At 31.0% G+C, this 17,597-nt stretch overlaps 1 protein-coding gene across 1 annotated transcript in view; it reads left to right on the plus strand.

Annotated features, from left to right (window-relative positions):
- Positions 1-17,597, plus strand: part of LOC129957015 (cytochrome P450 3A24-like) — a 48,899-nt gene that overhangs the window by 29,245 nt on the left and 2,057 nt on the right. Inside the window, exons 9-12 of the mRNA XM_056069122.1 lie at positions 5,176-5,254; positions 7,583-7,691; positions 7,859-7,947; positions 9,442-9,585. Of these exons, the coding sequence (XP_055925097.1) occupies positions 5,176-5,254; positions 7,583-7,691; positions 7,859-7,947; positions 9,442-9,585 (421 nt within the window). The remainder of the gene's footprint in view (positions 1-5,175; positions 5,255-7,582; positions 7,692-7,858; positions 7,948-9,441; positions 9,586-17,597) is intronic.

Raw genomic sequence — 17,597 nt, forward strand, 5'->3', positions numbered from 1 at the left:
ATCATAAATAAAAATGCTCAAAACTCAGCATTTGCAAGAAATACGTAGAATTATTTGTAAAAATTAATAAAGTAATAGTGTTTTATACGAAAAGAGAAAGTATTTGCTATTAGAATACAATATTATATACATAAGGGAAAATAAATAGAAGGGAGACTCGCAATTTAAATTGATTTAAAAACGAATACCAAACAAGTTTCATAATTGATTGTCGCAAATACTCATTATCGTTGCAACACTTGTGCATAAAATTAGATCAAAGCTCTAAAAATTTAAAAGAAGAATTTTTTCTAACAGATTTTAACGTAATCCCTTATTTTAATGTTTATATAAGAAATCACATAATTACATCATGACTATAAATTTTTCAAAAAAAAATGTCGTTTTTCTTTTCTACTAACCAAACTGGTCTTTAATTTGCAAGATGTTGTTATCAATATTATAAAAAAGAATTATTGTCAACAATAACTGTTCAATTTGCTTTGTCAGCAATTTTTATCAGTACAATTTTATCGGTTTTGATCGACAATTTCTTTGTTCTTTAATATACATAATACACATGATAATTTTTTTTCTAATCTTTCCTTGTAAATAGTTGCCTGATAAATCTAAAAAGGTTTTTTTTTCCCTTGGATAATTCTCCAAAGCCTATGTATGAAAAGGAAATCTATAGTTTCATTATGATTTTTTTTGTTGTCTACATGTCAACTTTAGATAACTTCTGGATCAAAATGATAACGCTTCAACTGGAAACATTATACTGAAATGTTTATTTTGCCAGAATCATACGCCTTATTTAATTAATGTAAAAGGAGTATATAAGCAGGTTTGCTATCTTCCTTTTTTGGCGCAAAAGTTATAATTGGCTATACTGCGCCAAGCAAAAGGCTAAATCAATATCTCGATAAAACAAATATATATTTAGTATTTACACAAGGACAGTCGAATGCACAGAAAAAATCTAAAAATCTATTAAACGAAACTATCTAAAACGAATGAACATAAAATGGTATCATCTGCCCTTGAAGAATAAAATTTTATTCTCTTCGTCAAAAAATCAATATTTATTGACAACGAACTTTATAATGTAAAGTATTAAATTATTCTTTAGTTAACGTAACGATGTCCGATTATCCTGTAAAGAGATCCATTACTTTTTCATGTCATTTAAAGATAAACATAATCATCCCTATAAATTGCAAATATTATTAAATTTTCATTTTTTCGCACGAATCTATTGTTCGTTTCAGGATAGCGAGACTTGTACTTTTCGACGATTGTACTTTGTTAAGGTGTGGTACGCAGAAAGATGAGAGATTATTACGCCTCTTAAATCCGCGAATAAGCCGAGCACACCCTATTCCTAAATATAAACATGTCCCATTTTCATCTTTTCTTCCCGGCCCTTTTTTTCCTGTTGAAATAAATGCCTCCAGACGCATGCGCAAAAGCGCGGCAGGATTCCGAATCCGAGAATAAGTAATAACAATCTTGCACAGAATGATACGATTGTGGTAAATGTCTTTGCTTAGACATTATTGATCCCACACTTCATAGTTTTTATCCTCCTCCCTTAGTTAATGGCTTAGAAATATCACAGTTGCAAGAGCCCAGTTGTTAGAAGAAAATTAATCTGATAAAACATTTGTTCCCGATAGGAAATGATAAGTTCAATCATTATATCGCTTATATAAAAATTAATTCACAAAATAAGGAATGCTGACTATACAGGCTAAGTTAAGATGACAGTACAAGGAAAATTGCGAAGACATACATTTAGGATCTTGATCTATAGAATCTAAAAGCTCTTAATGCATTTAGACAAAATTTAGTTTCAAAACTAATGATTTGTGCTATAATGAAATTATGTCTTTTAAATGATTGTTTACGTAAAAGAGCTTCTTATATTGATCTAAGATGCTCGATATATAAAGTGTCATTCATCTGTGCTTTAATTACCCAGCGTTCCATATATTGATAATTAGAATTCTCATTATGCAACGAGATAGACGAGGATAGGGGGAATTATTATCAAATTTCATACTTAGCAATTGTAGAAATATCTGAAAATTAAGTTTAGTTAGAGTTTGAAAGCTTTATGCTAAATATGAGCAGATGATAACATATTACCAGGTCATGTCAAGCAAGAAACCGCCCACCATTTGATTTCATTTTTATATTTATCAACTTCTAGCTCTAATTCACAATTGGTTAATAGTATCTCAAGGTAACATTAACCATATGAGCAAACCCTCATGATCACCAAGATTTAATATTACAAAAATAAAAGATCATTAACATCTTTTCCTAACTCGAACATTCCAGTTCCTCTCCTACAAGTAGAACCATACTTTTTCCTTCATATCTTCATAAGTTTAATCAGACCACTATCATCTTACTAGTCATACTCATTATTCCCTCACATCTTCATCAGACTAGACAGACTGCCATCATCTTTCTAGTCAGACTCATTATTCCTTCACATCTTCATCAGACTAGACAGACTGCCATCATCTTTCTAGTCAGACTCATTATTCCTTCACATCTTCATCAGACTAGACAGACCACCATCATCTTTCTAGTCAGACTCCTTATTCCTTCACATCTTCATCAGACAAGACAAACCACCATCATATTTCTAGTCAGACACATTATTCCTTCACATCTTCATCAGACTAGACAGACCACCATCATCTTTCTAGTCAGACTCATTATTCCTTTACATCTTCATCAGACTAGACAGACCACCATCATCTTTCCAGTCAGAATCATTATTCCTTCACATCTTCATCAGACTAGACAGACCTCCATCATCTTTCTAGTCAGACTCATTATTCCTTCACATCTTCATCAGACTAGACAGACCACCATCATCTTTCTAGTCAGACTCATTATTCCTTCACATCTTCATCAGACTAGACAGACCACCATCATCTTTCTAGTCAGACTCCTTATTCCTTCACATCTTCATCAGACAAGACAAACCACCATCATATTTCTAGTCAGACACATTATTCCTTCACATCTTCATCAGACTAGACAGACCACCATCATCTTTCTAGTCAGACTCATTATTCCTTTACATCTTCATCAGACTAGACAGACCACCATCATCTTTCCAGTCAGAATCATTATTCCTTCACATCTTCATCAGACTAGACAGACCTCCATCATCTTTCTAGTCAGACTCATTATTCCTTCACATCTTCATCAGACTAGACAGACCACCATCATCTTTCTAGTCAGACTCATTATTCCTTCACATCTTCATCAGACTAGACAGACCACCATCATCTTTCTAGTCAGACTCATTATTCCTTCACATCTTCATCAGACTAGACAGACCACCATCATCTTTCTAGTGAGACTCATTATTCCTTCACATCTTCATCAGACTAGACAGACCTCCATCATCTTTCCAGTCAGACTCATTATTCCTTCATATCTTCATCAGACTAGACAGACCACAATCATCTTTCTAGTCAGACTCATTATTCCTTCACATCTTCATCAGACTAGACAGACCACCATCATCTTTCTAGTGAGACTCATTATTCCTTCACATCTTCATCAGACTAGTCAGACCACCATCAACTAACTAAATCAGTCTCATTACTCCTTTACATCTTCATCAGGCAAGACAAACCACCGTCTAGTCAGACTCATTATTCCTTCACATCTTCATCAGACTAGACAAACCACCATCATCTTTCTAGTCAGAATCATTATTCCTTCACATCTTCATCAGACTAGACAGACCACAATCATCTTTCTAGTCAGACTCCTTATTCCTTCACATCTTCATCAGACTAGACAGACCCCCATCATCTTTCCAGTCAGACTCATTATTCCTTTACATCTTCATCAGACTAGACAGACCACCATCATCTTTCCAGTCAGAATCATTATTCCTTCACATCTTCATCAGACTAGACAGACCTCCATCATCTTTCTAGTCAGACTCATTATTCCTTCACATCTTCATCAGACTAGACAGACCACCATCATCTTTCTAGTCAGACTCATTATTCCTTTACATCTTCATCAGACTAGACAGACCACCATCATCTTTCCAGTCAGAATCATTATTCCTTCACATCTTCATCAGACTAGACAGACCTCCATCATCTTTCTAGTCAGACTCATTATTCCTTCACATCTTCATCAGACTAGACAGACCACCATCATCTTTCTAGTCAGACTCATTATTCCTTCACATCTTCATCAGACTAGACAGACCACCATCATCTTTCTAGTGAGACTCATTATTCCTTCACATCTTCATCAGACTAGACAGACCTCCATCATCTTTCCAGTCAGACTCATTATTCCTTCATATCTTCATCAGACTAGACAGACCACAATCATCTTTCTAGTCAGACTCATTATTCCTTCACATCTTCATCAGACTAGACAGACCACCATCATCTTTCTAGTCAGACTCATTATTCCTTCACATCTTCATCAGACTAGACAGACCACCATCATCTTTCTAGTCAGACTCATTATTCCTTCACATCTTCATCAGACTAGACAGACCCCCATCATCTTTCTAGTCAGACTCATTATTCCTTCACATCTTCATCAGACTAGACAGACCCCCATCATCTTTCTAGTCAGACTCATTATTCCTTCACATCTTCATCAGACTAGACAGACCCCCATCATCTTTCTAGTCAGACTCATTATTCCTTCACATCTTCATCAGACTAGACAGACCCCCATCATCTTTCTAGTCAGACTCATTATTCCTTCACATCTTCATCAGACAAGACAAACCACCATCATGTTTCTAGTCAGACTCATTATTCCTTCACATCTTCATCAGACAAGACAAACCACCATCATGTTTCTAGTCAGACACATTAAATGCTCACATCTTCATCAGACTAGTCAGACCACCATCAACTAACTAAATCAGACTCATTACTCGTTTACATCTTCATCAAAACCACCGAATCCTTCATATTCATCCGTCTAGCATGGCACAAGTACATATTCAATAAATAATCATAAATGCCAGATTTATGTTAATCCATCAGATGCTTTCGTTTTTCATCATTGGGTTATGGCATCAAATATAAATATTCGAACTTTCTTTTAGTTAAGTTCTTTAGTTAATATTGGGTTTATTTTTTTATTATTTCTTTTAATGTACTTGTTTTCACGTTACAGGCTCGATCTCCAGTAAACTGATCCGGCGGATGACAGACGCTGACATTTTAGACAACTCTGTTCTATTCTTCCTAGCAGGGTAATACCATTTCATGATCTTTAAACTTATTAAAAGAATATTATAAAGCATTAATTTGCTCGAAATCATGACGTCGGTCAATACCATTAAAATTATTTTACATACTTTTGGAAATAAATTTTTGTGGAAGGTAAAAAAAATTTAAGACAGGATCATCACTGCGAATCAACAAGTAGCAACTGATCAGAACATTCTCTAAATCACATGAAAATATAAAGGCAGCATGAAGAGTAAGAAGAGCATTAATTCATTAACCGGATTAAATGAAGGCACACACTATGTACTAATATACTAATATCACATTTTTATAATACATTATGACACCATCATTTATCATATATATATACCTTTTAAATAACAATTAAGCCAATCATAAATTTTATAATTTAACCGTTTGCAAGGATGGTGCCTCTCACTGACCATTCAAGATGATGTATTCATTTTGACGTTTCATTTTTTTTTATTTTTCAGTTTTGATTGTTAAAACGTCTACAGAATTGTAAAAAGAATTTAGATAGATTTTTCAAAGAAATTCGACTTAAAACAATTATGTATATTAATTTTTTAGAACAATAACCAAATCTTTGTATTAGGTGAATAACTTTTTTGACTTCAAAGGGTTAATGCATAAATTAGAAGAAATACAAAAATATCTCTGGAATGTTATGAATTTGTATTCGATTCAGAAAGAGGAAACATTTCTAAACCGTAATGTTTAATTAGTGGAAAAGAAAATCAGTTCAGCGGTTGATCCTAAACACACAAAAAGTGGAATAGAATACTCAAAATAGCTTTGTTTTTCGCTCTTTAAAAAGCTCTAAATCATTCTGAAAAAAATCCAGGAAACGAAAATCTCCCCGTTTAATACATATAAGCATTACTAAAATTGCAGTTTGTTAAAAACGAAAATTCTGCCATCAAATTAAGTAAATGCAGTGCATATCTTTAGAGAATTTACGTTGGATTCATTCACGATATATTCATATATATTATATACCCGTTGTATAATATACGTGTATATAATATACGTTATATACACGTATATATATACAAGCGTATTATATACACGTTGGATAAATGTATAATCCAACGTGTATTCACGTTGTATTAATTCTAGAATCAGGTTTGTCATAGGGATTTTTAACTACGAAAGTGGTTGATACGAATTCGATAGTCTTTTGGACTCGTCTTCGACGTATCTCCACAAAAGAGAGAGACTAAAATAGGTATTTTTATAATTGCATTGTATATAGTATATCTAGCCAACTCTGAAAAATAAAAGGCAAAAAAGAAATTATAACTTTTTCTGTTTACCAACTCGACTTTGAAGCATCTAGGTACTTCTTGGTAAAAGAACTACCTAAGTTTATGTTACTTATGGAAAACTTTCCCTTAAATGGAAACCAATAAATGTTGCGTAAAATGCGTTCAAATATGCACAACAGCTAAAAACGTTTTTTGAATAACATTCATTAATAGAGGAACCAGAAAACAGACTCTTATTATTGTTACAAATCCGTAATTTTGCTAACCGGTACGAATTGTGTCATCCTGGGAAAAACCGTTAAAACCTTTGTAAGATCTGTCCTGTGCGTCAATGACCTGAGAACTTGGCGACCATTTGGTCTACTTGGCGACGAATTTGGTGAGTTTGGCGACTAAATGGATCATACCGGAAAGTTCGAGAAGTTTCACGATCCATCCAGTAGGAACTAAGATACACCTAGGTACGCCCTGATTGGTCTGAAGATTCTAGCCCCGCCTCCCGGAACTATAAAAGACGAGCACTCTGAAGCTGCAGGGAAGATGTGTGGATCGTCAGAAGAGGTGTGTGAGAGTAGTCGGAGTCACCGACATGTAGAGAAACTGGAGGGTTAGACAGCAAGAAAACTGCTGAATTAGCAATTAAATGCGCTGCATTATTACGATTAATTGACGGTATTGGCAGTCAAAGAAAATTTTATAACATTATTCTTCCTTTCGTTTATTTCCCTTGTGCATTACATTGTCTTAACCCATTAGACAACTTATACGGCCCATTAGATAACTCTCATGTCTTATTTCAAAAAATATAAAAAAAGGATATTATATTTTTAAAAAACGTATGTAATAACTATAGGAATGGCAGCTGAAAATCTTTTTAATAAATTAATCAAAGTTTAAAAATAAAATTAGTTAAGCTTTTTGTTTGGATATTCTATTTAGAATAGTTATCGTCCGTTTTGTACCCTTTTATCTTCCTCAAAACAATACCATGAAATATTTTTTTTAAAAAAAATACTGCTGAATATTAGCAAGTTAATAATTGTGTGTTCTCTTTTTATACAGATACGAGACCACTAGTACGGCTTTAGCATTTACTGCACACTTACTCATGCATTACCCTGAAGTACAGGACAAAATGCGACAAGAAGTTAAACAACTTTTGGAAAGAGAGGTAAAAATAAAAAAAAAAGCATAAAAATCGTTAGGAGCATTATAATTTTAAATCTCGAAATTTTTTTTTTTTTTTTTTTTTTTTTTTTTTTTGTATTCTTCAATTTTATGAAACTATTGATAATCAATTTTTTCCGTCCATATTTTATATATTTTAATACTTTATAGGGGGAATTAAATTATTACTCTGTCAATAAACTGCAATACCTGGACCAAGTTCTTCATGAATCTCTAAGAATGTATCCCCCTCTTTCCCTGTAAGTAGCGACTTGGAAAATGTAAAATTTTCAATCTGTAATAACCGCATTTTGTTTTCAGGATCTCAGAAATCTTAGCATTTAGCCATGGAGGCAAAACACATCCCTTTTCCAACCCATCAAATTTACAAATGAAGCAATTGCCAAATTTGTAATTTTAATCATAGAATATTCATATTTAATTACATTCTACCTCATATTTTCATATAATTTCAAGAAAAAACCAAATAGTTATATAGAAACATAAATTGGATTTTTTTTCAAAATCTTAAAGATCAATATTTTACTGCGCACAGGAATTTGAATTTAAAATTAGCCAAAAATTACTAATAACTTGCAGAAAAATATTAAGTTTTGAAGTTATACAAACTTTTTTTTATAAAACTTTAAAAAAATAGCTTAAAATAATTTACATTTTTTTAAAAAATTAGAAAATCTGATTAAATTTCAAGTAAAAATGTTTATGAATAATTTATTTAAAAAGTTATGTCAGACTCGATGATGATGATGTAAAGTCACAATAGAAGTTCTTTTGAGCATATGCACGGAATGTCAGTTTAATAGGATACGTTGCTTCTGAGAAATCCTGCGCACAAAGTTTATTTTTGCTTTGAGAAATCCTGAGCACAAAGTTTGTTTTTGCTTTGAGAAATCCTGCGCACAGTATTATTACTATTATTTTTTCGAGAAAAATGACGTTGGAATAAGAAAATAATAAAAAAATGTCAATAAAGTAGGGCAAATTAACCCCCCCCCCCACACACACACAGAGAGAGAGAGAGAGAGAAGCATTGGTCCTACCTTTAGTTAGCTTAAATTGTCCCATTTTTTTGTATTTTTAAGTTATAGTTTTAAATTGGCTTATGCGCAACAAAAGAATGCTGCGGTTGAACTTGTTTTGATTTTCTAGTAGAGGATGTTTGTGTTTACAGTTAGAAAAGGCAATCGATGTATTTTCTCGATAAATCTGACAGTTTTGATTGTATTGTTAAAATTTTAGTACCAAAATGTTCAGACAAGAGCTATATAGAAAAGGCTTCTAAAAATCTATGAGAAACTTTAAAAAAATACCATCAATGCAATTTAATATTAATTTCTGACAGAATTTGAAGGATTTTGAGCCTCTAGTTTTAAAAAGTGTTCCTATTTTCATGTACACAAATACCACCATTTCTTTTTAGCACTCGTTTTTTTAAAAAAATAATTATCAACTTTTTAATGTAGTCAGAATTCTAGTATATAAGTTCATTGTCTAAAAATAGTTAACTTGTCAATCACTGAAATAAAAAACCTATTGAACAAACGTTTCCAACAAAATAAGGCTAATAAATCAAAGCAAATCACCAAAAGTTCATAAAAGGAATGAAAAGCCTCTTGTGCTTTGCGATTAAATTAATTTTGGGACATATGTCTTTCCTTTACAATGCTTTTATCTGAATAAAATAGAAATCGCTTTTTAAAAGATGCTGATACATGCTAATAATATATTCTCAGTTTCATAGGCCGAGAATGTGGCGAAGACATAGATCTTGGCAAAATGAAGCTGAAGAAAGGAATGGCAATTCAAGTGCCGTCCTGGAACTTGCACAAAGATCCCGAATTGTGGGGCCCGGATGTTCATGAATTCAAACCAGAAAGGTAATACCTTTTTCCACTTTTAGTATTAAACATTATAAAATTCAATACTAAATATAAGCTTTTTTTATGGAAGGAATGTTTTTTAATTTATTTTATTAAAAATTAATTCTTATACATAGAGTTGGTTAGAGTGAAAATATTTTTGGGTCATTTATTAAATTAATATTAACTATTGAATTAACTGTTACTACATTTTTTTAAATACTTCAATATTTCTATAAAAATATGAAGTATTTATAAAGCATCAAATGTTATAGTTACCAAATATTAAATCAAGTGTTGATTGCTTAAGTGTCAGTGTAAGGTAGTGTCAAAGTCATAACTATAGTAATTAAAAATATATATCAAATGCTATCATTCATATATTATTACTTATATATGCCAACAGTAAATTAAATATACATTTTTTTAAATTGCATTTAATTGTCCATAATATAAATGTTTTAATTCAAAATATGAAAATACACAAATTTCTCATATCGTATGCAATTTTATTTTTCAATTAAAATGAAAATCTTTTATGCCATTTATAAAATAAAATAAGATATTGAAACATTCGTATCTTCTGGAAAAAATACAACATATGCCAGATATTTTTTGAAAATAATAAAAAAAAAAAATTTATAATTTTTAAAGAATGATGGAAATTTTAACTAATATTATGAAGTGCAACAACAAACTTAAAAAATGAAATAATATATTTATCATTTTTTTTTTCATTGAATAGAAGCAGCAACTCTAAAGATAGATGTTTGTTTCCTTTTCATATGAAAACGCATTTAAATTTAAAAAAAGTAAATATTTAATTAACCTTTAGCTTACGGCTGGTAGAACAGTTGTACCAGATTTTTTTTTTTTTTACCTTTCCTTACGGCTCGGTACAACAGTTGTACCAGTAACCAGTTTGAATTTCGTCCCCCACTAGAACTTTCCAGCTGGACCCTAATTGCCTCGTAAAATCGCTTCCCTTTTGTGTCGCACCCCTTAGGTCAGGAGATTTCGTCCAGCAGTTGTTATTATCATTTGTTGGCGCTAGTGAGTCTTGTGAATCCTGCTTTGGGGGCATTTTTTTAAAGTGGAATGAGTTTGCATAATTTCATTTGTGGAAAATACTCGTTGAAAACTTTCGTCTTTCCCCCTGTTTCTTAATTTTTTAACTTTATAAATTCTTTAATATTTTAACTTAATATAATTTTGTAACTTTATAATAATTCTAAGTAAACCATATCTAATCTTACTTTTTAAAAATTAATTGTCTTAAATCTGGTGATTACCTACGTATTAGTAAATTTTTCTGCAGAAAAATAATTTTCCTTATAATTCAAGTATTTATTGTCTGCAAAATTGAGCATAGTTTTCAAAAATACTACACCGCAATAAGTAACTGAAATTCTCAGGCAAAAAAAAACAAAAAAAAAACAAAAAAAAAACACTATATATTGTAAGAACCGACAATAGAATAGGAAAACGTTACTAGTAATTATACTAAAAACCGTTCAAACTATGTTAGGAATAAAAATTCTATGCGATTTCTATGGGAGAAATATAATATTATAAAATCATTTAAAGATGTTTTTAATTTACAAAACAGCAGATAATTGTTATCTGTGTGATGCACGAAGAAATGTGAATACTTTTAAAAAGAAGATATAAATAATTAAGATTTTTAATACATTATATATAAATCGTTACATTTTATTAAAATTGATGATTCAAAATTATAAAAATAAAATAAAAATCACAATGCTGTGTTCAAGCGTTGTCAGCTAAATACACAGCTTCAGTAATGCTTGAGAAATTGATTTAATTTTAAATATAATTGAAAAATTGTAAAATTATTGTTTAATGTACTAAACTATTCAGCAGATATCGTATTTGCAATTTATTTATTATTGCAATTTCTCTTACAGAATTGCTGGAATAATTTTCAGAGAAAAAAATAAAATAAAACTGAGATTAAAAACCTTCTCTAGGGTTCGGACGAGCCGAAACCACAAAAAAAAGCAACCCGCTTACTACGGAGGGGACAGGTGACCCATTAACTCAACGGGGGGTTGAAATCAAAGAGGTTATTTTCAACAAACGCCTTTAAAAGAAGGGGAAAGCATCTTCTAGTTTCTCTCACTGAATGCCCGCATTCAAAGTAACTTTTTCGAGTTTCGGTTGCCGAAGCTTAAAGGTTAACTACCGCGAAGTTTTTATTAAAACCTTTCACATTCTCTATAATTTTTGTAAACAAATTTTAAAGAAAATAAAAATAAAATAAAGAAAGAAAATTAAAAATAAAAGAAAGAAAAAAATGGAGAGAACAATAAATTAATAAAGAAAATTAAAAATAAAAAGACAGAAAGAAAAAATAAAGAGAACAATAAAATAATAAAGAAAATAACAAAATAAAAATAAGAATAAAGATTATAAAAATTATTTAACAACTTACAAAACTTATGAATTTTCTAAACTTAGATTATTTTTTATAAATATTCAACTCATCATAAATGAATGTCTAATCTTAAAATTTTAAAAATGTATTTCACCTCTAAGACAAAAAGTAATGTTTTTTAATGATAGTCAAACTGGCATAGATATTTAGAAGTCGAAAAAGTTTATTTTGTTTCCACTTTAATTTACAATATTATTAACCTTGATATCAAAGAATGGCAACGTTTAAAAATAATTGCATGCGTCAAATAAACTATCATAATTCATGTAATAGACTAACGTTTGTTGACCGCTGATCCCTTTGAGACGCTCAATTGTATTTCCAAACAATTTGCATTTCTAATTTTAACAAATGTTAAAATATTTTTAAGGATAACGCTTTTCAATTTTTAAATAATTGTGCTTATAAGTATTGGCATTGCACGTATTAAATATTTTATTTTATGTTTTTATGTGCATAAAATACCTATATTGTGTGCGTTTACTGCAGTTATCCTTGCCTTATAATTTAAGGTATCTGTCTACGTGCGAAGACAAATTTTTGAAAAAACTGTTTAATTTTCATTTTTAGTTTATTTTTTAGGTTATTGCAATTCAAAACAATGAATAATACCATTTAAAAAGTTTTATGTAATTTGCAACTCAGTCAAATGGGGAAATTTGGGTAAAAAACTGTGAAAATTGGTGTAAAACGCAAAACATCCTAACAAGAATTCTAATCAAAATTTTCAAATTCTTTTTCTACAAAATATAGTTAGAGCTTTAGTGAAGGCAATGAACTAGGATCTAAGAAATATTTGCATTTATAAGAAAGTTATAGCAGTTCGAGTATTTCCTAACTGAAAATTTATCAAAATTCTTATGCATAAACAACATTAATGAGCTCTAAATAAAAAACTATTCATCTCAAAACTATAATCCTAGTTCATTGCCTTTAGAATAGTATAAATAACATACATACAAAATTTCATTAAAAAATATTCATAATATTTTGAGATATCATGTTTTGCGTATCAAAATTTTTACAAAATTAAAGTTCCTCAAAAAATGCATTTAAAGTTTTTAATTCTGTTTTATGAAAAATATCTCTCTTTATTTTTATTAATATTCACCACATTTATATGATACACCTTCTTTGTTAACAATTTTATCTGTTTTCTTCTTTCTAACAGCTCTTAATTTTTTCCTGGCAACTTTTGTTGTACCCAATGACTGCCTTTTTGACGTGATGATTCTTTCTTTATCGAGAGAAAGGAAGTGTCTCAGGGTATAATCCCCAGGAGTTATTCCCAGTTCAAAAAAAATTGCCAAGAGACCATAAAATCCATCATTAAAAATTATTGCAGTTATTGATGCTCCCAAACGTAAAGTCTGTAGCTCCACAAATGTGTTTTTGGGAATTATTGTCCACAAAAGATTATTGAAGCTTTCATTGGCATTTTGAGTCTTACCGTGTAAGCATTTTTTCAATAAGTTTTGATCGCATAGCTGCATATATGTTGGCTTAATGATTTTAATAATGTTCTTTGGAAGACCTGCATTTGTTTCTTTGAATTTTTTTCCACAGGAAATTGCACGTTGATATTTGCACCAACTGTCCTTTCCTGTTGGGCACTGTCCATGCATGGGATGTTTATTATTAGAACATGTGTGAGCAAATGCAGCAATGGTTGCACTCTGCATTTGCAATAAATTCCCTGCATTAGCTCTAATTGCTATCCCATAGTAATTTTGCAACTTATTTATGAAGGAGTCTGTTAATTTCCCTTTGCCACCAAGAGATTTATTCGATGACTTTAATTTTCTCAAACGAGTGCCTACTCGCTTCTGAATATGGCCAATGCATTCCAGTTTTGAAACGGAATCTTTCCCATAAATGTCTTTAACTGTATCATAGCCCTTAGAGTCACCATCTCCATAGTATTGTGAATAAATGAGTTTACGACAACTCTTGGAACGCTCAAATATTCTGTAAGCACCAAGCACTTCCATACTTCCAGATGAACCCTTATGATTTGCACACTGATGTTTTGATGCACATGATAAATTCAGCTTTTTCGTGTGACACCATTGGCAAAACTGAGACATCACTTCAATATCCAGCACCTTACCACATGTCACAGAGATTGCACTCACTACTCCATTCAGTGATGAAAACCCTCTCCGTTGCCATGTTCCATCAACAGATACACCACATTCAGTAATAGCAGCAGGGTTTTTATTGTCTTTTAACTCAGTAGCAGCAATATTCATTGAATTTTCTGCAACAGAACGAGCAGCACGAAGAAGCTTCAGTTCCTGCATTCTGAATGCTTGTTTGGAAAGAAAAGATGGAAAATTGAGGGTAGCAAAAAATTTCTTTCCAGCCGTATAACCCTTTCCAATGATTCTAAGTGCACACACAAGTCGAGTGTTTATTTCATTGGATGTGTTTTTCTTTTTAGATGAAGAAAAACCTTTGTAAAAGGAGCAATTCTTGCATTTGAGGCAGAAATTCGAACACAATCCAAAGGTAGAATCCTCTATCAAATACAAGTTGCTTTTGAAGCATAAAGGACAACATAAAAGAGTAAAAACACTTATTAATATCTCGATATCCATAATTCGAAATCCAGAAAGGTTATTTGTTTTCAAATCAGGAACATTATCTTCACATAACTGCGAATTCAGCAGTTTCTTTTCGCTGCAAGTCTTTTGTTTTGAATCTGATACACCAACAGAGTCTGCAGCTTGCATGGAAGAAGAATGCCTATTTCCATGAAACTTTCGTTTCTTACTTCTGTTAATGCTTTTTCCACCCATTTAAAACACTTTTTAAACAAAAAGCAATAAATATTCAAATCAAACTAAGCTGTATTCACTCGAAAAAGCAAAGTAAATAAACATATAACACGAGACGAGCAGATGTTTTCAAACATAAACAATGTTCGAGAAGCAGCTGTTGCCAATCTTTTCTGTATATAAAGAGCTGAAAATTAATTCAAATTTAGGTGGCTTGCACATAGTTTTGTATAAATTTAAAAAAATAATTAATTTATGATTTTAGGAGCGTATGTTTGATGAAACGACGAAAAACATTCAACTTCCGGTAAGCACTTCCGGTTTCGTTTTCGACTCTTTTGAATTACATAAATCTTCATATCTCCATTTCTATCAATCGTAGGAGAAAAATAAATACAGATTTAGAAAGCTAAATAAATGCACTTTAAAATAAAAAAATAAAAAAAAATTGGGAATTTTGACCAAAAGTGGCCTTTTAGACGTAGACAGATACCTAAGAATATATTTAATTTTTTAAATAAAAAAGGAATCAATAATATATTATCAGATTATACGATGGCTTCAGATTATACGTTCCAATCTCTTGAATTTTTCACAAATACTACTTCAAATTGCAAGCGCTTATATGCATCTTAAATATAAAAACAATAATTAAAAGAAACAGATATACGCTTATGTTTTGTACAAGTGGCAATTTCTGAATGTATCTGAAGAATAAAATCTTTAAAATTTCTTTTTAAAATAAATGAAAATTTACAATAACTCATAAGAAACAAATTAAGAAACCGAACAATTTACTCAAAATTAATTTAAACCCACGATTTCGAGGTAGCCTACATACAGTAGCTCAAAAAATTGAGAGTACCCCTTACTTTTATCTGATAAATCTGACTTTCAATGCAAATAACACATTACCGGGAAGTGCAAGCATGTTTTTATTTTTACACATGACAAATGGTTTAATTTAAAGTAAAAACAAAGAAAATTCAATGAAAAACTTCTAAAACGAAAAATTTCGGAAACATTTTAAATAAATGTGCACAGATTTTTACCTCAAAAAATTGAGAATACATGAATGGAAAATTTTGTAACATCTCGCATACAAAGAAAGTGTTAATATTTAATTGCACGTCTTTCGGCGTTTATAATAGCCTCTAAACGTCATGGTACCGATTCGGCCCATTTTTGGTGGTATCTGAAGATATTTTTCCCCATTCTTCTTGCAACACTTGTTGAACCACTTTTTCGAGTATGGCCCTCGAATATTCAATGGCATTGATATCGGGGTGCTGTTGTAGTGTGTGTAACTGCTCTTTACAATGAAAAAGCCACCATATTTTGGCGTTACGTACATTCTGTTTGGGGTCGTTGTCCTCCTGGAAAATGGAACTTTTTTATCCAACCAACTTTATATTCAATTAAACCCAAATTTTTAACACTTTCGTGTAGATTGTTGCGACTATATGGTTCATGAACTTGTTGCAGAAACTTTTCAAATCATAGGCAGAAGTGTAAGTTCTGAAACTGGGCACAATTCCATTAGACAAGCTGGATATAAAAGTCGCATTGTCAGAGAGAAACCGTCCATCAGCTTGCAAATTCAGAAAAAATATTTGAAGTTTGCAAAAACTCATCAATTGAAGACCAATAACCATTGGAAGAAAGCTGTATTTAGTAATGAAAGAAAACTCAACATTTTTAACAGTGACAGCCAACGTACTGCATGGAGAAAGCCTAATACTGCTTTGGATCCCAAAAATTTACGTCCAAAAGTTAAGTATGATGATGACTCCGCCATGATTTGAGGTTACATGACTTCATCCGGGATAGGAAAACTAATTTTTATAGATGGTATATAAACGATATGGTTTTCTTTGATATATTTCGCAGCAATCTAAAGGAAAGTACTAAAAATTTGGGTTTAGATGGAAATTTCATTTTCCAGTAGGACAACGAACACAAACAGAATGCACGTAACGTCAAAATATGGTGTCTTTTTCATTGTAAACAGCAGTTACACAAAACACCACACTACCCCGACATCAATGCCATTGAATATCTGTGGACCACACTCGAAGCAGTGGACCAAAAACACAAAATTAGAAACAAAACCCATTTAAAACAAGTGTTGCAAGAAGAATGGAGAAAAACCTCTTCAGATACCACCAAAAATGGGCCGAATCGGTACCATGACGTTTAGAGGCCATTTTAAGAGCCAAAAGACATGCAACTTAATAGCGACACGTTTTCTCTATGCGAGATATTATAAGAATTTCATTGGTGTACTCTCAATTTTTTTGAGGCAAAAATCTGCATATGTTTATTTAAAATGCTTCTGAAACTTTCAATTTAGAAGTTTTTCGTTGATTTTTCTTTATTTTTACTCTAAATAAAACCATTTGTTGTGTAAAAATAAAAATATATTTGTTCTTTTCGGTAATAAGTTGTTTACATTGAAAGTCAGCTTTATAAAGTAAAAGTAAGGTGTACTCTCATTTTTTTGAGCCACTGTAAGTTGTTTCAAAGTTTATGTTGCATTATTTCAAAGTAACAAATAAATAGTAGCAAGTAATTCGATAAAAAGAATTATTTTAAGAATTTCATTACTAAAAGAATTAAAGATAAATTAATTATTATATATTAGAAAGAAAAGAATTATAATTATAAGACTTCTTTTATATCACTGGAATATAAGAGAAGCTATTGTGCGTTATGTAAAATCGAAAAAATATAATGCAATTTCATTTTAAAATTATATTATAGTATTTACAAATTCTTTGAGAAACATTCTT

This window comes from Argiope bruennichi, chromosome 11, assembly GCF_947563725.1.
Source record: "Argiope bruennichi chromosome 11, qqArgBrue1.1, whole genome shotgun sequence".
Lineage (NCBI taxonomy): Eukaryota > Metazoa > Arthropoda > Arachnida > Araneae > Araneidae > Argiope > Argiope bruennichi.